This window comes from Trichogramma pretiosum, unplaced genomic scaffold (genome assembly GCF_000599845.2).
Source record: "Trichogramma pretiosum strain Unisexual culture from Peru unplaced genomic scaffold, Tpre_2.0 scaffold62, whole genome shotgun sequence".
NCBI lineage: Eukaryota > Metazoa > Arthropoda > Insecta > Hymenoptera > Trichogrammatidae > Trichogramma > Trichogramma pretiosum.
In genome coordinates, this window is record NW_019641674.1 from 459237 (window position 1) to 480145 (window position 20909).

Sequence of the window (20909 nt, forward strand, 5' to 3'; positions counted from 1 at the left end):
GCGCGGCTCCCACCGACTGCATATCGCACATTGCACGCACGTGCGGATACCGATGCGTCGTTGGCCAAGTATGCGCGCTTCGTGGCTGGCTCTCCCTCCAACTCTCGATTCTTATTTCTCATGTCTTATTTCTCGTGCTTGGTCGCGATCGCGCTCGAATCGGCCCGAAGCAGCAGCAGCAGCGACGATTGGCGGCGACTGACGCTCGCTAGCTCTCGGCTCATTTGTCATCGGCGATGCACGTTGCAGCCTCCACTCGTGCTCGCTCGCTCGCTCGCTCCATCAGTAGTACAGATCTGTTTTCAGATCTCTGCGCTCTAAGCTCGTTCGTTATCTCTTTTTCTCGTTTGCTTTTAGGCTGCCGTCACAAGCGCTTTTCTACTTGAAGCCGTCGCTCCGTCTCTCGAGCCGATCGACTTTCTTTTCAACTTGCTCGATCGCCTCGCCTCTACAAACTAATTGCCGCGACTGCTCGAACTTTGAAACGTGTGACCTGTTGCAACGCCAACTGCTCGACGTATATCGCCTATCTAGTTACTGCGGATTCCGTATTGAAGCATGGATAATCTCGCAGATTTTCGCTTCATCGATCGACCTTACGTTTTTACGTTGTAAAGGCCACAGCTTTCAAGCTGTATGAGCAATCGGAACTTCCGTTTTCGAGTAAATCGCGCACCAATTCCGAATCTGAATCATAATATCTCATCCAACTTCAACAATTTTCCATTTTAAAACATTCAATCTTTTTAATACGCACGCCTAAAAATGAAAATTTACCTACAACTGCAAGAAAAAAGTAAATACCTATCAAATGAACGTCGACAATGCCGGTAAATTTTTGTTGCCAACTCTGCTATGCTTAAAAAATGAAAACGTATTTAAACAGTAAATCAATGAGGAAAAAAAATATATCCATCTATAGATGTGTATATATATAGTTGTCTGTTCTTAGTTATTATTTTATTGTGTAAATGTATTTATATAATAATTTTTTTCATACGCATTTTAGCTAAAAGAAAAAATATTTAAAATTCGATAAAGAGCAAATGAACGAGTCAGATCGAGGCAGGCAAGCAAACGCGAACGTAGCAAGCCAAGCCAGCACGAGCAACGAGCAAAGCAAGCAGGCAGGCAGGCAGGCAGGCAGGCAGGCCAGCAAGAGATATTGAGCCAGACTACGCGCAGCAGTTCCCGTCATTTGCGGCGCACGTGGGAGTTTGTGTGTGTATGTGTGTATATAGTATAGATATCGTGCACGTATTAAGATCGGGTGGGTGTATGTGTGTGCGTTGAACAGAGCCAAGCGAAGCGAGAGAGTCAGCAACGGCAGCAGCAGTATGCCGGGAGGACGGACAGGCGGGCGGGCGGTAAGAGGAAAGCGTCGTTGTCAGGGCGCTCGAGCGGGGAAGCGGGGATAGGCGAGGGGAAACGTAGCAGCAGCAGCAGCAGCAGAGAGAGAGAGAGAAGCAAAAAAGTCCATAGCCAGCGGCAGCTCGTACTGCTCCGATCCGTGAGAGTGAGAGAGAGAGAGAGAGAGAGAGAGACAGAGAGAGAGAGAGAGAGAGACAGAGAGAGAGAACGGCGCCGTCGCGCGCTTGTATATACGGCAGTCGAGTCGAGCCGTCGAGCGTTCCGTCCACTCGCGTATATATAATCGGGTAGAGGCAACGACGGTGGCTCCGACTGGTGGCACATTTGGTCCCCCGTCGACAGAGCGAGCGAACGAGCAAACGAACGCGCGCCCGACTCTCGAGAGCGAGTGAGAGAGAGAGAGAGAGAGAGAGAGCGGCCTTTCGAATCTGCCGACGAGACGCCCGACTCGACTCGCTGCCTGCTCAGTTTGTGTCGAGCTGCATCGAGCGTCGGTCGGATGTGCGTGCCGTTACGAACGCGTGTCGTTCCTTACTACAGCAGCAGCAGCAGCAGCAGCAGCAGCAGCTCATCGACGCGACACACGCACTCGCATACATATTCGCCATGTAATAACATGCGGCTCCGACCACTATCTCGCCTCTGATTCAGCACACCGTACGCACGTCGGTGTTTACCTCTATCAATAAGAAAACCTCTGTGACAGTGTGTACGCGTGTTCTGTGCCCTCCAAGCCAACAACCCGAGCAAGCCGTTCTATATCCCCCTCTGTAATACGTGTTCAGTGTTGTTCGATGCACGCACTTTCATCGAGCGCCCAGTGAATTTGCTACATTTGTTTCGTGTGCACCTGCGGCATTCGGGCAAATTTGCTCCTTGTTAATTAAGTGATCTACCACGAGGCCAGCCCTAAAATATCTTGTGTCGTTCGGTGTGGCGGTTCTCGTACCAGACAGTGAAAGACAGAAAATTGAGAATCGTCGTCGACCAGACGCTAGAATGGTCGTTGCTCAATGCCTCCAGACCAACCGTTGTACGGATACTTCCAACTCCAAATTGTGCAGTGTGAGTCCTAACTTTGGAATACCATGCATTTTACAACTGATTCGCCGACTGATTAACTTTCAAGCGTGAATGAAATACCTTGATACAGCGACCCCTTCCCCCACTTTCCTCGCTTGACAACTTCCTCCCTCTCCTTTCTTCCTTTTATATGCTCCCTCGCTCCTTTTGCTCGACACCCTACACTAGTCTCTCTCTCTCTCTCTCTCTCTCTCTCTTTACATTATCTCTGACTTACGATGCCTTCGTTCTTATAATCTCCAACATTTTTTCACCTGTCAATGTTTATGTTCGTGTCTCATATTCTCATTACTTTCATTTCTATTCATAAGCCAATACTGTTCTACCAAAATTATTGCAGCTTTCATAATTTCGTAAACAACTTTTATTTATCTCTTCAAGTTCTTTGGTATTGTTGAGAAAATTCGTTAAACCTTTTTTCTTCGTTTTTTTATTACATTTTGGTTGTTTTGGTTGTATCAACATTTTTACAATTTTTCAATTTTTTAGTTTTCTATCATTCACTTGTTTTATAACATATTTTTAATGCCTCATTGAAACGCCTTACGGATATCATTTTCTTGGCCCAAGCCGTTTTTTATTTATTTGCATTCATTTTATTGATTGCTGTGCATTAGGTTTTAGAACTTTTAAAGCATGTCCAACTTTTAATGCAAGAACGATTTCAAGTCAAAGGACGCTTATGGTTTTAAAATTTTCTATTCACATCGATTAAAGCAATAATCACTTTGGCTTCAATTTAATTTCAATTTAAAGTTTTGGATTGTTTATTATTCAACTGAATGTTGAAGAATATTTTATGTATGCTTGCCTTCACAATGCACGCTTAATTAATAAAAAAAGTACATTTCGTTCATGAAACAACTTGTTAAAATTAGTACTGATGAGATCTTTGATTTTTTTTATATGTAAAAAAGATGAATTGAATATTTGATCGAATGTAAGGTTCGGATGAATAAGCGTTCGGCCACCAGGTGGCGCCACGTACCGAACAGGCTTATTTTCTGATCTCTCTTTGGTCACTTTCGAAATTTCGTTTCATTTCGAATAACGGATATTATTCGTAGAGTACAATATAAAAATTGAATCGATAACAGGATGGTTTTTGTTTTTTCTCTCTCTCTCTCTCTCTCTCTCTATACTAAAACTGAATTATTTTATATTCGAAAGATGCACTTCAATTTACTTCTCAGTCTTTTGCAAATCTTCTCAATCGAATCATTTTTTGATTTCAATGTTTTTTCTTTTTAAAAATTATATTTTGATATTTTCATTGGTCAAACGAATTTTATGTTTTTTTTTTGTATAAGTATCGATGAATTGGAGTAAAGTAATGAGGTTGTAAAAATGTGCAGCAAGGGCCTTCCTCCGATCCTTTTATTGGGACAAAATTGTGTTGCGAATCGTTGTTAAAATGCATCCCAGGATTATTTTGATCTTTCTAAGGAGAAAAAATACATATATCTGACGTCACTTCACGCGCGCTTTTTTTTCGAAGACGGGCGACGCGCCGAGCTTCTGACTCATCAGAACACACTCGCTCTCGCCTTACGCGCTTAGACTCGATGCTATATAAAATAGAAAAGAGAAACTTGGTGGCGGCATGGAAAAGAGACTGTACTTATTTGCTTCGTCTTACTTATTTTTGCTTTTTCTATAAGATTATTAGGGTGTTGATTTTTCATGAATTGATTTTTTCATTTTAAATGTATTCAAGTAATATTTATGATAAATGTATAAAATAATATTCTTAGGAAGTACGTTTAGAACGTCCCCTTTTTCATCAATCAATTTTTAACATACGATCCATGATGACTTAAAAAGCTCTAAAATTACATATCCTTAAAATATGTCACGTTCTTTCATTTAAATTCTCTAATTTATTTATGAACTTATTAAGACAATTGTTTTTACTAGTTAGAAATTGTGAACAAAAATGCCAATGAACATTTTTCGTTATTTCAGAGTTGTGAGATGATGGGTCTGCAGGCCACTTCAGGAAAACGCAAATTAGATGGAGGTGTTGGTTGTATGGATTTCGACATGGATTTGGCTGAAAATCCAACAAAACTCAGCCGCATGGAAAATAATTGGTGGTCGATAGACGACAATTTTAGCAGTTTAAACTCGTCGAGTTCGACTTTTTATGATTTGGACATAATTTCGACGAGCTGTGAATCATTGGTCTCGTCAGCAAGTAGCAATTCTTGCAACCTCACAACATCTTCCACGACGACAACGACGAGCATCACCTCTACGCAGTCGTCGAGCTCGAATTCTGCGCAACCAACACATCACAATCATAACAATCAGCAACAAACGTCGCCCCAGCAGCAGCAGCAGCAGCAGCAGCAACAGCAACAACAACAACAACAACAGCAGCAGCAGCAGCAGCAGCAGCAGCAACATCATCACCACCATCACAATCATCACCATAATCAACATCAACAGCAACATTACTACCAGCGTCCGACTTACATTCAACAGCAACAAATGATGCAACATGCAAGGCTAATGCAACAGCAGCAGCATCAACAACAGCAACAACAGCAACAACAACAACAGCAACAGCAGTTGCAGCAACAAATGCATTGGCAGTACGATGCACCGACGATACGTAGAGAAGAAAACGGCAAAAGTTACCTCGAGCTCGGTTCGAGTTCGTACCGAGGTAACAGCAGCAACGGGCACACGATATTTGGCAACGGAGATGACTCGGTCGTTTCAATGTCAAACAGCGAACGTTGCTGCGACGGTTCGCGAAGCAGTTGGTGCAGGACAGGTAAAACGTGTTACAAGCAGCGCAGGATAGCTGTACTCAACATCTCGATGTGTAAGCTCGCGAGGTATCGACAGTTCCCGGACCCTTCGCTGCATCGATCCGTCCTCATCTGCAACACGCTGCGGACCCTCGAGCGGGAGATCGAGGAAGACGCAGTGGCACAAGCGACATCGGAGCCTGCCACGACCAATCCACCTATGATGCACCAGCCTCTAGCCCAGATGCAGTCGCTCGAGCAAGGTCGTCTCACACCGTTCCCACCGATGACGAGTTCTTTGCCCGAGACGGACGTGGACTCTGGACTTGGCGACAGTGACGATAGCCGCTCAATTAACTGGGGTAGCGTGCTCTCGCTTTCTAGCCAGTCGCCTCTCGATCCGCTCAACAACAACGACCTTCTAGGTGGTGACATTGTTCCAGATCTCGACCTCGACTTCATGCCTAACTGGAAGCCTCTTAGTTCGAGTCAAACGACCAGTAGTTGCTCCGCGTCGGAGGAGTCACATCAACAGCAGCAGCATTCCGTTTGTAGCGGCAGCAGCATTAACGAGCCACTCATGAGCGCTGTCAGTACATAGCCTCAGACCATTTTAACGTCGCTCAGTCATCTTATCGACTTTTACCCGCTGGGATAAGCGGTATCGGGATTCGAGGATGCCTTTGCGAAATCTTAACGTGTCTTGGCATCCCGAGCCCAGAAAGCGCGCAATAAGCTGCTCTTGCGTAACTGAGGGAGTCGCATTCTCTCAGGAGCAGCATAGTCGACGACCGTCCAGAGACAATCGCCGCGACGACGCTCTTCCGTTGGCCATCCGACTTCCAAATATCTACTTCTTCTCTGAAGGTTGTGAACCTCTCACGAAAGCGCATGAACCCACTGCTCATATCGATTCACAGGGTTTTTTCTTTAATTTTAATCAAAGAAGCATCTGCGCGTTGCGTCTTGTAACTGCAATAAACCAAATATTATACGAGCAGTGGGAATCGCGACCTCAAGGCTCCAGGCCCAATGATACTCCCGATTCTCATGAGTAGTTGACGCACTAGATTTTTATGCGATTTCGAGAGTCGGGGTTATTTGGCCTGTGAAATGAGATCCGAGCTTGAACGCGTATAAACGCCAGCTACGAAATGGTCTTATACGAGTACAAGAGCGCGTCGCAAGCGTCCTCGTGTATATTACAAGAAATTCAATATATATATATATATATGCGTAAATATATATGTATATATAAATATAAATATAAATATAAATATAAATATAAATATTATCGTACGTACGGAACTACATACGAATATGCCATGTGCATTGTACACAATTATAGAATTATATAAAATATTGTTCGTGTCAATTAAACACACGCCGCTTCGATTTGTCTATCGATGAAAGCCCCGAGGTTGATCTGATCTTGATTCTTTGCGATATATTAAGTACTACTGTACGAGAGTGTGAATGTGATAAAACGTATATATGTAATTGCGAATATAAATGAAAACGAAACAAATGCGAAAGGATTTCAAAATTTAAATTTGAATGATTGTACATTGAAGATAACGACTAGAAGATTTTCAACGGGCGTTTAATTGCCCCCGGGCCAGCGATTTATCTGTGATTTTTTGACTCGATCAAACGTAGAGTAACGAATCGGTATCGCTCGCCTAGCTGGCTGACGTTGAGAGTCTTCTAGTCTTAGTACAGAATAAGTTTTCGTACTGGCTGATCATTTATAGTTGAAAACGCAAACTTTTTTCAACCTCCTTTCGATCTTACATTACACATGACTTCACCGGTGCTAAACTATAACAAAATTATAAAAATATTTTATTTCTCATGTAATTATAATAATTAAATACCTTGCATTTAAATAGTAAAAAGAAGAATCGAAAACAATTGGAGGTTGAAACAATAAGAAATTAATTTTCATAATATACAGATCACATAAAGTAATGGTGCTAAAATGTTTAATAAGTTTTTTTGTTACAAAAATAGTTCTTCTGAGACATTATTTTCTATTATTTTTAACCAAATTTACGACTTTGATGCAAGTTGTTTAAAGTCACATATTTTTTTACTTTCACTTCATGTATAAAGTGAATTTTGTTGTACTAGGTACTTTTTATGAAATTTACTTTTAAATGAAACATTGCTATACACTCTGATGCAAAATCCTTTACAACTTACTGATCTCATGAAAGCCTAATAGTTTTGGATTTTGCATTGTTCTAAGCTTACCTGCTCACCGCTTTTAAATTTCAACATTTTAATTTTTGTTCAATCGGCGACAAAATTCAGATTAGAACGGATGATTAAAAAAAAAATAAATGTTTGTTTATTATTAGATATACGTATTAGCGATTGAATTCTTCTTGAGTCAGGCGATAGTATTATATTTTATATTTTGAAAAAAATTAACGAGCAGATCAGAGTGACGCACATGCACGATTATTTTCCAAACTTTTTACTTGCACAAATTATCCATCGAAACTCACCCACGCAAGCCTAAGCTACAGAAGCTAGTACGAAAATGTCAATCTAAAATATTAGACAATTTTTGTAAATAATAAAATTATCTAAAAATGTTAATGAATGAAACTAATTATTATTGAGTCTGCAATCATCCACGAATCCCATCGTAAACCTTTCTTCAAACAACATATATCTTCCAAGAATGTTACGTTGTATTTGGTATGAAGTGTCGGCACTATTTACGTTACCAACAAATCATGACGAGCAATACTATTATTCATACGCATGTAAGATTTGAAAAATTTTAAAACAAAAGGTGACTGAACATTCGATCCACTGAGATAGCTGCCGCTGCTTTGCTGTGTTTAAATTTTTAATTTCTTCCAAATATATCAAAAGTTTTATTTGTAGAATTTATGTGTAGAAATACTCATTTGGACAATGTGGATTGTCAACATCGATGAAAAAATTCAATACTACAATGCTATTTACTAAAGTTTACTATTTTGTTTTTTTATGCCATCAATTATATGGATAAATTAGCGTGAATGCAAAAAAAAGTATGAAGTGCTAGATAGATCGTAATCACCGGGGCTGAGGAGAAATTGAAGTAAGATATAAAAGTTGTTTTAAGAAATGAATTTTGTAAATATTATACATAGCTCGCGAACGTACGTCGAGTACGAGAAATTAATAGGTATAAAATGAATTATGCATACGAGATATTATAAATATTATATATAAACGAAGATTAAACAAATATATATATATATATACATATATATATTATATATTATGTAAAAATGAATATATGAATAAGATTATTATGTATATTTACCTTATAAGTGATAAAAGGGGGCCACGATCGCTCGCTCAATCTCCAGACGTCAAAGGACGTCGTTAAAGCTGAGAACAATGTTCTAAGGCCCAAAATCATGCATTATTGGCAGAGGGGGCACCGGCTTTCGTACTTGATGCCTTCTATTATTGTTCTTATTGACTTGTTCAACTTTTCTACGTACTTTTTATTGTATGCGTTATGATTTCACATCGTAGTCGTTTTCTTAACTTTTTTACGTATATTTTTTTTATTTCTGTTTTATAATGTATATAATATCAGGACAATGTTTGGGTGTACGTTTTTGAAAAGGGAAAATACTCGTTTGCGATTCACCAACTAGCCCAGTAGCCGCAAGCAATTAAGTTCCTATTATCTCATTGTTATCGCAAGTATCAGTTGGCGAATACTAGACACTTGAAATAAATGCGTGCTCAAGTCTTGTTGATATCATTTTAATTATTGAAACTTTGTCACGCACTTAAATGATAATGATTTTATTGGATGCAGGTTCGTTCGTCGTCGTTTCTAACGTTGTGATTTCGTGAGCCTGTTCGTAAAACATTTGGTTTTCGACGAAATCGCGCGCATTTTAAACTATTTTAATCGTGCTATAAGGAGAATCTTAATAACAACGAAATTTTTTATCCAATAGTAGATTTTCAATCGCTTCAACAGCTAATGGATTATTCATTTAACTACGTTACGGGCGCTGTATTTTGTGTTGGTCTTTTCGCAAAAAATATTTTGAAAAAATGTCTTTTCAGTAGCTAGTAAAATAAAAAACAAAGCACGTTGAATTTCAATAAGATAAATTAGTCAAAATCGAGGTCTATGAGCAAAATGCGATCGCGACCGCCACTGAAACTTAAGGCACTGTACATTGTAAATAGTTAGTACAGATTAAAGGCGAGGGAGTGAGAGAGAGAGAAAATTAAATTAATGAATAAAATGTTAATTGAAGTCAACGAGTCCGATTGTCATTTACACATTGTACACACGTAACAAACACAGTGACCGATAGCCGATATAAAAACACGAAATACATTTTTCACGAAACTTGAACAATTCTAATTGTTTACTGTGTCTTTTCGAACAAAACAGATATGTTAATAAATAAGTAATTGTTGACGTTGCTATGAAATAAGGTGCAATCGAGCAAAGTTAGTTGTTAATTCGATATATATTAGGCTGGAGAGCAAGTGCTGCGGACCTCGCCGATAGCGCGTCACGAGCCCACGAGATGCTCGATTAAGACTATGCCGAACGACGAAAATTGTCAAAAAAGGGGGGAAACGTCACACTTTTTGTACAAGTTTACACATATAAGCTGATTTTTTCACTTTTTCCAATTTTTCTGAACGCGTAATAAAATACTTTATATCAGTAGAGTGTGATGTTTCGAAGAAGTGATAACGTCAACGTGTAAATTATACGGCTCATACATGCATTCTAGTCTCACGTACGAGCGGTCCAAAATAATCATCTCGTTAAAAAGCTGGTAAGCAGCGATTGGGTGTATTGTCGCGCGCACTTGCATGATTTCGGCTGATTTTGTCGCAACGCAATGATGAATTACTTATTAAGCTCGTGCTACATTTGATGCTGTCAACAGATGCTGGAAAAAATTTTCAACAAAAAAAAGTGAAATAAAAACATATGGCAAACGAGAAAACGACATACAATATGGACAACAACAATAACTATCGAAACAATAAAGAGTATTATTCTATATAAAAATAATTCGAGCATCTTGTTTTTCCAATCTTTTTTACAATTCCTTTGAAATGTTTTCTTCTTTACTCATGAGGAGAGAAGGAACCTGAAATGGCAATTATTGAGCGATTACGACATGGAGTATAGATGTAATGTAATTTATATCGCAGCTATTTGGTAAGGTCATCGTTTGAATGCGTTGGAACAACGAAAAAATTCCCACGCGCAAACTCGTGTAGCAGTGCGAAAAATCAAAGTACATGCGAGCGAACGAGCTATGTGTACTGTCGCATAGGAGGGAGTTGTTGACCGTTGACACCGATTCTCTTTGCGCGCTCATACGTTTGGCATTTTCGTCGTTTCAGTATACGCATTTATGATGGAATTTGGTAAACGGCCGGCCCGACATTAATCGAGCAGTGAGAATTTTGCAGAGAAGCACTCGGGCATTTTGGAATTTTGGCTCGTTGACGCTGCGCCGCGCTGATCCAGAGGCCAAAACGCAACGATGCACCTGCAGTGTAGCCAAATGACTTAGATCCATGTTTCACGCAGGACGAGCCGGCCTATGGAACGGCACGAGGGGCCCTTGACGGGCTCCGATCCATCTCTGAAATAATCAGCGCCCCTAAGGTAAGATAAGCAGATGGCTGACTTTTGCAGCTTAATCTTTGGGAAAATATGCACTCGAGGTAGGTGACGTTGCTCGATCGGGACGATGGTGGTTGATCGAGTATCGAGCTATCGATAGCAAAGGAATCAATCTAATGCGTAAAATAGCTTTATTGGAACAAGTTGAATTGAATTGATCGATCGCGATCGTACTGTCTCGTACGAACGCACAGAGTTTACATGGTTGCGCGGGCGAGTAAAGTTACGATAATAATCCATGCATCGGCGTTTGCGATAGGATGCGCGATAAGGTCCGGGCAGGACGATGTACTGCTCCAGGGCAGTATAGCAGCTCGGCAGCGGCGGCGTCCAAGTAGTTGGAATCGGTCTCGCGGGTCTTTCGCTCGAGATCGTCGAGAGTCTCAGCGCCACAGCAAGCCGACGAGGTAGTAGGCCAGCAAGGCCAGCGCGGCGAGCAGACAGACGCACTTGCAAGGACACTTGCAGGGACACCTGCCGCAGCTACTCGACGAGCCGGCCCATCCGAGCGGACAAGCCGAACTCGAGGAGGAAGAGGAGGAAGAGGAGGAGCCGCGGCCAGCAGCGAAGGGACACCCGAACGAGGCCGAGGAGGGTCCGTCCGTCGACTCTCGCAGCACGTGGGCTCTTATGCCTCGCCAGTAGGTGAGGAAGTAGTCGTCCCAGTCGAGCTGGCGCACGTCGCTGAAGAACAGGGCCCGGTCCCGCTCGTTCAGTCGCTCGTAGGCTTTCAGGCTCTCGGTCACGCGCACCCTGTAGTTGCCGTTGGCCAGCCGCACCAGCCGGCACATGTCCGTCATGGAGCTGCGCACCAGGTTCCAAGCTCTGAAAAGGCCAATCATGAATTCCAGCCTCGAGTTCGAGGAGAGAAACAAAAGCAAAGAAAAGAGCAAAGACGTACTGAGCGGGATGCCCGTGCAGAAGAGTCAGCAGGTCGATGAGAAAGGCCGGCACGTAGTCGAAGATGAAGCGCAACACCAAGTAGACGATCATGTTGCCGGTCATCATCACGTACGGGGCGCGTCTCGCATTGCTCGTCGCAAAAGCCTGCGGGTCTTCCATCATTTTATCTTTGATTTGTCGCATGGTGATTGGCTTTTCCGTGCTGCTGCCAAAGTTGTATACAGAGGCGCCGGGCTCCGTTTGCCTGCGAGGCGCATTCGTGGATCGTTAATCGAGTCGATCGATCGGACGTTGAAAAGAAAAGAAAAAATACGCATATCTCACCAGCGATCTATAGCATCCCAAGCAGAGACCAGTAGGGCGTTGGCGCAGAGGTCGGCCGGCACCAGATCCAGTGGGTACTCGGATTGATAGACCACGTGGATGGCGCCTTTGGCAATTTTGAGGAAAAACGAGGCCGGCCCGTTGTTGTGGTCGCACCAGCCGGGTATCGGTTCCTTGTACGTCGAGATCACTGCGTCAAGCACAAGAAGAGGCAATGAGCCCGAGATGGAATTCAATTGGATTCATTGGATAACAATTACCGAGACTGGGTCTGAAGACGCAACAGGTGTAGGGGGCTCGCAGGGCGTGTCTCTGCACGAGATCCTCGGCGATGGCCTTGCCGAAGACGAAGACGTTGGGCCAGTCGCCGAGCAGCATGTCGAGGGCGTCCCTGGTCAGTCCGCTGGCGGTCTCGCTGTCGGCGGCGATCATGTCCTCGACGGCCCGCGTGTCGGCCGGCGCCGGGTAGAAGACCTCCTCGACGACGCGCCACGGACAGTGGGCGTAGGCCGACGACACCTGCACGAAGAGCTTGAGGTGCTTGCAGCCAGCGGCCAGGTCGAGCATGCGCTGGGTGCCGAGCACGTTCGCGCGCAGCGACTCGTGCACCGGCCCGTTGAGCCGCGTGTCCGCCCCGTTGTGCAGGATGATGTCGACGTTCTCCCTCAGCAGCTCGTAATCCTCGTCGCCGAGGCCGAGCTTGTCCAAGCTCAGATCGCCTTTCACCGCCTTGATTTTCTTTCGAAAGTCCGGTTGGCTTCTCCGCAGTCTCGAGAAAACCTACAGCAGCCAATTGCATTTTTTTCAACCTTTCTTTTTCAGCGAGCATTCGTGAAACTATTCTACGCTCGGTCCAGCGATCGACCTTCTACCTTTTACGACGATTACATTTTACCAAGAGCAATCGTACAATTTTGCCGACTTTTTTTTCCTTTTGCAAAATGAAAAACAAAAGGCTCCCCTACTCATCTTTGATCATCTTGGGCAAGTTGGAAGAAATTCTAACGTCATCGAGAAAGTACGTGAAAATTGCGAACGAGCGCGATGAAATAGTTTACAAACATTTACAATGTAAATGAGATGAATCAGCGACCTAGTGTACGCCGCCACAAACGCACTGCACTATATGAAACAGCTGACCAATGCTAATGACGCAGTAGCCCCCAATCAAAGTTTTTGTAATATTTTTGCAGCGATTTTTGCAAAAAAACGTACGCATTCGAACGATCGCGAAAGATGAGGATGGAAAAAAAAGGCGGCGAATTACTTATTGAAATTAAGTCAAACTCGCTACACTTACGTCGTCGCCGAAAAACTGTTTACACTTTTCGTGGAAATCCTCGCCTCGCTTGGTCCTCACCAGCAGGTAGATGGTGTTGAGGTCGCTGCAGTCGAAGAGGAGCTTCTCGACGAGGCACTTGCCCAGCATGTCGCTGGGCCCGGTAACGAGGACATTGAGCCCCGAGTAGAACTTGGCGAGCTCGCTCTCGCCGGTCTCCTGGGCTTGGATCTCCGTGTCGTCCCTCATCCGCTGGTAAATGGCGTCGACGACCGACATCTCGGAAGCAACTATCGCTCGGCTGGCAAACTTTTCTTCGGCCGACCGGGAGAGCGCGGACAAATGGCGCTAGCCGATAATCTGTCTCGGTGAATCGTCGCGGGTGCGCGTGCTCGCGAGGCCAGCGTGGCAATTATTTGTGACGCTATCGGCTCGTCTCCGTTGGCTTTTATATTGGCTTATAGGCCGATCGCCGTGCGGCTCGGTTCGAGTATACGCGCCTCGCTCAACGGCCATTGTCCCGCGTTAATAATGCCCGTATTATACGTTTACGCACTGGCCAGCGTCGAATGCCGTGGGGCTATTCTGCTGACGCACTCTTTTCCATTGCGCAACGTTTATTTACACCTATAGATATGTATGTACACTGTGTGCACCGCGCGAGCAGCCATCGCTGCCGATCCATCGAAAAAGCTCGCGACGATACCGAGCCTGCGATATCTCAAGCGGAGCAGCGACGTTCGCCACGGCCCGTTTGGCTTTTCTTTCAAGCTCGAGACTCTCGCCGGAGCCTCTTTACTCTATTGCGATTTCAAGCTCGCCTTCTTTTCTCTCTTCCCTTGTAAATCTCTTCGAGGTATTGTAGAATTAATCGATGAATATAGAGTAAACTGGCTGTTATTTTGGCTTACTGTTACAAATCCAAAGGCTTCAAACAAACGAAGCAAGTATAATGTGGGCCGGGATTTATTCGAATAAGTAGGCGAAATAATCGGCGACTATATAAAGTACGTTTATTATATTATAACTTAAAAGAAGATTGATAAAATTCGGGAGAGTAAAGGTAAGAGAACGAAATAAAGTAGGAGAGAAAATAAGACGGCCATAGTGGTGTAGTGAGCTCTCTTCAAGAATCGATAAGACTTGACAGCCTTTTCAACATTATCCAGAGGCTCCTTCAAGATATGTACACGTACGCCGCGTATGTATCTAATGCAGTAGCTGTACCAGTCGAGATTCTGGATGTCGAAGTAGAAGATCTTTTTGTCCATGGGGCTGAGCCTGTCGTGGAGCTTCAACGTGTTGGACATGTGGATGCGCCAGTTGCCGTTGACGAAGTAAAACACCTTGCTCAGATGCTTGGTGCCGAACCAGAACAGCGACAAGGCCCTGCGCGTAATCAATCGGCCAATTGTAAGAAACGTTATCGCAAAAACATTATGCTTGCCGCGTGCTATACCTCGGCTTTTTGCCCATTATCAAGAGCGCCAGATCGGCAAACAAGGCCGGCAAGAAGTGCAGAAAGGCGTGTCCGATCCAGAAGAGCCACTTTTTGTCGACGAAAAACATGAACGGGTACCAGAGCATTTTCATCGAGCCGATCTTGGGCGCCTCTTCCATCAGATAAACGCTCAAAGTGTCGAGGTAGGTCGGATTCGTCGTGCTGCTACCAAAGTTGTAGACGAGTCCGCGCCTTTCCGTTTTCCTGCGTACGTGAATAAAAAAACAAAAAAAAAAAGTTTGGTCAAGTGCGCTCGGAAGCAAGAGCTGCTACAAAACAACCGCTCGACAAGTTGCCTCACCATCTCTCGGGCAGATCGTAGATCGAGGCTATGAGGGCGTTATTGGCCAGATCGGCGGGTATCAAGTCCATCGGGTAGCCCAGGTAGTAGGTGACGTGCACGGCGCCCAGACCCGTGCCCATGAAGATGTAGGCCGGCCCGTTGACGTTGCCCACCCAGCCGTCGAGGGGCTCTTTCAGCGAGCAAGTCACTGCAAAGAATTCAGGCACGTGCTGGACTCTCGATACTTTCCACGATTCCGTATGAAATTGTTCTTACCGATGCTCGGTCTGTAAATGGCGCAGGGGAACGGGGCCGTCTCGCCGTACTGCCTGACCAGGTCCTCGGCCAGGGACTTGGTGAAGCAGTAGCTGTTGGGCCACTTGCCGAGCTTGAGCTTCATCACGTGCTCGGGCAGTCCGTTGGGGCTCGCCTCGTCGGCCTTGATCAGCTCGTAGACCGAGTCCATGTCGGTCGGCGCCTGGTAGAACTTCTCCTCGATGTCCTGGTTGTAGCAGTGCGAGTAAGCCGTCGAGACGTACATGAAGGACTGGGTGCGCTTGCCGGCCAGCGCCAGGTCGAGCATCGACTTGGTCGCCAGCACGTTGATCTTCAGGGCCACGCTGATGAGCTCGTCGAACTTGGTCGTCGCGCCGTTGTGCACCCACAGGTCCACCTCGTCGATGAGCAAGCGCCGGTCCTCGTCCGACAGCCCGAGCTCGGCCGCCTGCAAGTCGCCCCTTATCGTCACCACCTTCTCCTCGAAGTTTGGCCGCATCTTCCTCACCCGGTCGAATATCTGCAATTTTCGTGCGACCGTTTCAGTTATACGTACGAGAGATGCTGCTTTCTATTTCTCCGTGTTGAACGACATTTTCTTACGCGGCTTTTCACGCCTGATAATTCATGCGTATCCCATCTTTTTGCTCATTTCGCCACGACCAACCACTTGCCGATACAATTATTAAAACGGTAAAAATCCATGCTCTTGGCATTTAATTTATCATGGTATCAAACAAACTCAATGAAAATGTACCTTCGTAGATAAAGTTGCACTTGGCTATTTTTTTAAATGTCTATAATCGCATTCCTAGTCGTTTCATTTAAATGCTTGGGAACCAGCCTTAAAATTTGCAATTCAAACTTTACACTCGTTATGTCGAGCTTGCATTCGGATAGCTTCGTTGCATGGCCATCAGGGTCAGACAAATCTTTAATATTCGTTTGAAATATCGGTTCAAAATCAAAACTTTCCCGGGCTTATGACTGATGAAATGTATTTTTAATTACACTATTCGAAATTCTCCTCAATGATACAAAACAATTCAAGCTCAAAATTTACTTTGATGAAAATCTAAGTTGTCGAATGTTTCAAGAAATTATTTCAATTAAAATAAAAAATATTGTAATATTACTTTTTTCTGATTACATTATGCTGGAGCTGGAATTAAGATTTTCTGTATAAAAGTAGAAGAATTATAAGGCTTAATTCTTTAATTTTTCAAAATACATTCTACGCGATTAGATATGCATTTTACATTGCATTATATACACGTGCAATGTGATTGTATTGCATTGTGTTGCATTAATACATTGCAAGTCTAAAAATTTTCAAATTTAATTTACGTTTGTTTTTGGTGTTTTTTGGACACTTGAATTTAAATGTGATTATTCTGCTTCATAATTGCAATTTTATTTTTACTTTGCTGTAGTGCAAGAATTATTACGTCTTTTTTTGGTATTGAAATAATAGAGCAAGTACGAAAGCATATGCACGAAAGCGATCCCATTAGTAAATTCAGTTGAATACGAAATTCAGTTGCATAAAAGCTTGCGTGTGAATTTTTAGTAAATTCATGTGCATCACATAAGAAATTGAAACAAAGACAATGAAACAAGTGGACTTGGAACGATTGACGACAGCGCATAACTGACCAATAAATTAAAACGATGCCAATGCATGTGCGTATTAACATTCAACGCACTCGTAAATAAAGTGCTGTACGAAAAACAAAAAATCTTGTCTCAACTATGTCAAAAAATGTTACTGAATAACCAAAAATCAAACCTTATTTAAAAAAGTATACTTGAAAGAAACGTCGTCGAAAACAATTTCCCTTGACCTTTTTGTTCAATATAAATATGTTAAAAGCAAAGAAATATCAAATAACAATGACGAAATGTAGGAGTTGAGCCAAGTAGTTTGAAATAACAAATAAAATGCAGACTTTTTGACATTTAAAGCTTTTGTAAGAGGTATGAGACGAAGAAGATATACTCACAATATTTTGAAAGTATTTCTTCATTTTCTCCTCGGGCGGGACGCCCTTTTTCTGCCTGACAAGCACGTAGAGCTTTTTAAGCTCCGGTATGTCTCGGAGAACTTTCTCGACGAAGCATTTACCCATGAAGCCGGTGGCCCCGGTGAAGAAAATGGTCTTGCCAGCAAAGTATCGGCGTATGGCGCTGGTGCCCTGGGGCAGACTCTCCTCCATCTGCTCGGTGTCGTCCTTCATGCGCTCGTACATCTGGTCGACGATCGACGTCATTTTGGTGGCCGGCTTTTCGTCGAGCTTCGTACGAGACTGTAACGCGACTGCGAGACTGAGCGCGCAGGCCAAGTCTAACCGGCCAGTCCAAGAGCGCTCTTTGTTGTTCGTTCTCGAGCGTCAAAGACGCCTGGAGTCCGCCACTGCGGCGATGCAACAGACGCGACGCGGCTGCTCACCACGCGGACGTTGCCTGCCTGCACGCACTTACCGATGTGCTCGAAAATTCCCGATCCCCTATTGTGAATTAACGCCGTCGGGACGCCCGATGATGCCTTGGCCCGCGTGAATCGGCCTCGCGACGAGCTTGCGATTTTATCGTGCATCGCCAATGGCCAAAGCCACAGCGATCTTATCATCTTATCACCTACTACGTCCATCGGAACGAAAGCGAGTATTGCAACTTTTCGGAAAAGCTTCATCGAATCTCTTCCATTGAAATAAACTCCACTGCATTTTATACTTTCCACGTACCTCCGACTTTCAAATAATTTTCGAGCAATTAGATGGAGCCAATTTCCAACCAGATTTTCGCTCCATTTAAATAACAATTAGTTTTGCGTATTTCCGTTCTTTCAACAAACAATGTAATATACACACTTTTGAGGTCATTGATCTGAGCCCAAGTACGAGCTATGCAAAATACTTCAAGTGAAAATATATTAATTGTAGATGTCAATTTTGTCCCTACGCCATATGGTTTAAACATTTTTACTTGAGCATTTATACTTAATACGTATAGGTATCACCTATTACATTTTTTTTTTTTTTAAACGGCTAAACTGATAAGTAATCTCTGTCTTAATTGAAACTTTCTAAAATGATACAATGCATGACGATCGATTGTTACCAAACATTTGATAAGTTAGGGGCACTATTATAGATGTTGGAGTAAGACCTCACTTTGTTACGACTCTCTGAATTATTCATTATTTTCAAATCTTTTCAAATAGTCACTGCGCGCGTCGGATTTATGAGCTATGTGACTAAAAAGTGACGTTTCAGTTCATAAAAAAATTTCATTGTCCCGAACAAGTGTTCCTACGAGAGTTAATCTTTGCGAGATATCAAAACTCTGGTATGAATGGAAATTTTCAAACACGTATTCCACTGAATATTTTCAATGAGCTACGCGAATATCCAAGATTAAATAAACAAAGACTTTCATGAATTTTTTCAAATAATATATCCAAATTCAGCCGAAAAAGAGTTTTAATTTTTACTCTATAATTGCACTGAATCACAGCATAATGAAATTCTGTCAGTCACAGAAAATTTTTTGGTTTGTATAAATCAAATCGTTTGCAAAATTTGATTTAAAAATTATTTGTTTATTTTTTTGTTTTAATCGAGAATCTGCAGAGCTATTTTTAAATGCATCCGTTCAAAGAACTTTAAATGACTTGGAATCGATAAAAACTTGTAGTGATTTTGGGGCATTTGTAAAGGCACACACTCACTTTTTGTTCTAAACGTCAGACTTCCGGTGTCCCGCATTTTTATCGATTGCATCGTGCATTTGAGTCGAATCCGCCGGCTCGGTACAAATTGCATGCCATACCCGCTTTACTATTCGTTAATCGAGATATTATTATTGTTCGGTTTGAGTTAAAAAAACTACTAAATGAAATTGAATAAAACATGAGTAAGGAGAGGCAAATCGTTTGGGTTTTACGCAGCTCAGACAGGATCGTTCGAATCTATGCCAGCCGGTGAAAACCACTGCAGAAATTTTTGGCGGGCCTTCGCAGTCCAGGTAAAGAGACACTGAAGCTGAACAGAGATGCGAGACAGCACTCGAGTATCAGGTACTGACGGTGCGATGGGGTCTCGCTTCAGTCGCAGCTCAGCAGTCGGCGCTCGCTGATGAAACGATGCGCCGCGCGGCAAGTATAATGTTGTGTACTCCAGCCTAGTGCTGTACACGGTACACCCACCGACGTCAAGAGCACGTTGCTGCCTCTGAGTCGGCTGCTGCTCGAAATTCGCCACGATAAGCATCCCAAATCACGCCGAACCTCGCAAGGACGAAAGTTCGTTTCGGAAAGATGGCAGGAGCCTTGGCAGCAGCGGTCGAAGAGATGGCCTCTGATTACGCTGCCTTCGCCAGCCTGGACATGGAAAACGAGGTATCCTTTACTTTAATCTCTGCCTGCGAAAGGCGATGCAAGTTCGTGTACGCTACGCGTACGCACGACGCGTCGCGCAGTCAGCATCGTGTCAGCTCGTTTTTAAAAGCCAACTTGCGGCTTGAGCTGCTTGCGTTTGGTATGACTGGCGCTGTTTGAATTTTTGCCGCCATAGCGCCTTGACGCGGCATTCAATCTCATCCTCTTTATAACTTCCTTTTTTGTAAGCTTGGACGCATCCATGAAGCTGTCGAGGACATGCAACTACGGCTCGAGGAATTTTCCTCCATTGTCGGAATGGTACGTAAATATCAAAATCCCGACAATACAGTTATTTTGCGTGCACTAACGATACAATTGGAGCTGATAATTAATTAGATTTTTGTTCGCAGCAACAAGCAAAAAATGATAAAGCTGTGACGGTAAACGTTACACGTTTTGCAGACCTACGACCCTTCGTTAACGATCTAGCTTTACGCGTCGAAGCCCTTGATAATTTCATTCAAAGAGTAAACGCTGATCTTACTGTTTTGGAAGCCAACATGGATCTTGCCGAAGCTTCCTACAGTTCCGAAAGTAAATTTTCCAAACTTAATCCATTCGCCTTATTCGTAAGTATTTATGCCTCTCACTGAAATTCAATTAATATCTACTCACATATTAATACTAATTATAATACTTCGTATTTTATTTCCCGTTTTCATTTTTTAGCAGAAAAAAACCTCCGAATCGGTATTGCAACAACCATCCGTAATAAACTACGAACCACCAGAAATTTTCAAAAAAGACGATTATTTTCAACCGGATACAGTTCAATAAAATGAATTTCACGTGATTTCAAATAATCGAAAAATGCTTTATTTTCAGTAAGGAACCATAAACATAATTAAACTCCTTAATACTTTTGTACTTATCAATAATTCTAGATGAAATTCTCGCTTGTGTAAATAAATGTAATTTTGTTGTATGCGTGTTCATTTTTTTTCTCTTGACACTATTTCATTCAATTCTAAAAATCAAAATGTCAAAAAAATGT

At 43.0% G+C, this 20909-nt stretch overlaps 4 protein-coding genes across 5 annotated transcripts; 2 read left to right on the forward strand and 2 right to left on the reverse strand.

Moving 5' to 3' along the window:
• Positions 1-1798: 1798 nt before the first annotated feature.
• On the forward strand, positions 1799-6287 carry LOC106650719 (putative uncharacterized protein DDB_G0282129). Its single transcript, XM_014368897.2, has 2 exons — positions 1799-2436; positions 4420-6287. Exons 1-2 carry the CDS (start codon positions 2371-2373, stop codon positions 5812-5814), a joined length of 1461 nt encoding a protein of 486 aa, XP_014224383.1. The 5' UTR covers positions 1799-2370; the 3' UTR covers positions 5815-6287.
• Positions 6288-11020: 4733 nt separating this feature from the next.
• Positions 11021-13918, reverse strand: LOC111694031 (fatty acyl-CoA reductase 1-like). The gene is made up of 5 exons (XM_023460561.1): positions 13436-13918; positions 12396-12915; positions 12136-12325; positions 11810-12055; positions 11021-11733 (listed from the first exon to the last, which is right to left on the reverse strand). The coding sequence occupies exons 1-5, from the start codon at positions 13691-13693 to the stop codon at positions 11292-11294; spliced, it is 1656 nt and encodes a 551-aa protein (XP_023316329.1). The 5' UTR covers positions 13694-13918; the 3' UTR covers positions 11021-11291.
• A 484-nt stretch (positions 13919-14402) lies between these two features.
• Positions 14403-17932, reverse strand: LOC106650316 (fatty acyl-CoA reductase 1). The gene is made up of 5 exons (XM_023460562.1): positions 17478-17932; positions 15475-15994; positions 15217-15406; positions 14874-15119; positions 14403-14803 (listed from the first exon to the last, which is right to left on the reverse strand). The coding sequence occupies exons 1-5, from the start codon at positions 17742-17744 to the stop codon at positions 14443-14445; spliced, it is 1584 nt and encodes a 527-aa protein (XP_023316330.1). The 5' UTR covers positions 17745-17932; the 3' UTR covers positions 14403-14442.
• A 300-nt stretch (positions 17933-18232) lies between these two features.
• On the forward strand, positions 18233-20876 carry LOC106660538 (biogenesis of lysosome-related organelles complex 1 subunit 4). Of its 2 annotated transcripts, none has more exons than XM_014383543.2 (4): positions 18233-19873; positions 20102-20173; positions 20266-20484; positions 20588-20876. In XM_014383543.2, exons 1-4 carry the CDS (start codon positions 19793-19795, stop codon positions 20690-20692), a joined length of 477 nt encoding a protein of 158 aa, XP_014239029.1. In that variant the 5' UTR covers positions 18233-19792; the 3' UTR covers positions 20693-20876. The 2 variants fall into 2 exon arrangements, with proteins under 2 accessions (XP_014239029.1, XP_014239022.1); XM_014383536.2 differs by having other exon boundaries at positions 18634-19873; positions 20585-20876.
• Positions 20877-20909: the final 33 nt, after the last annotated feature.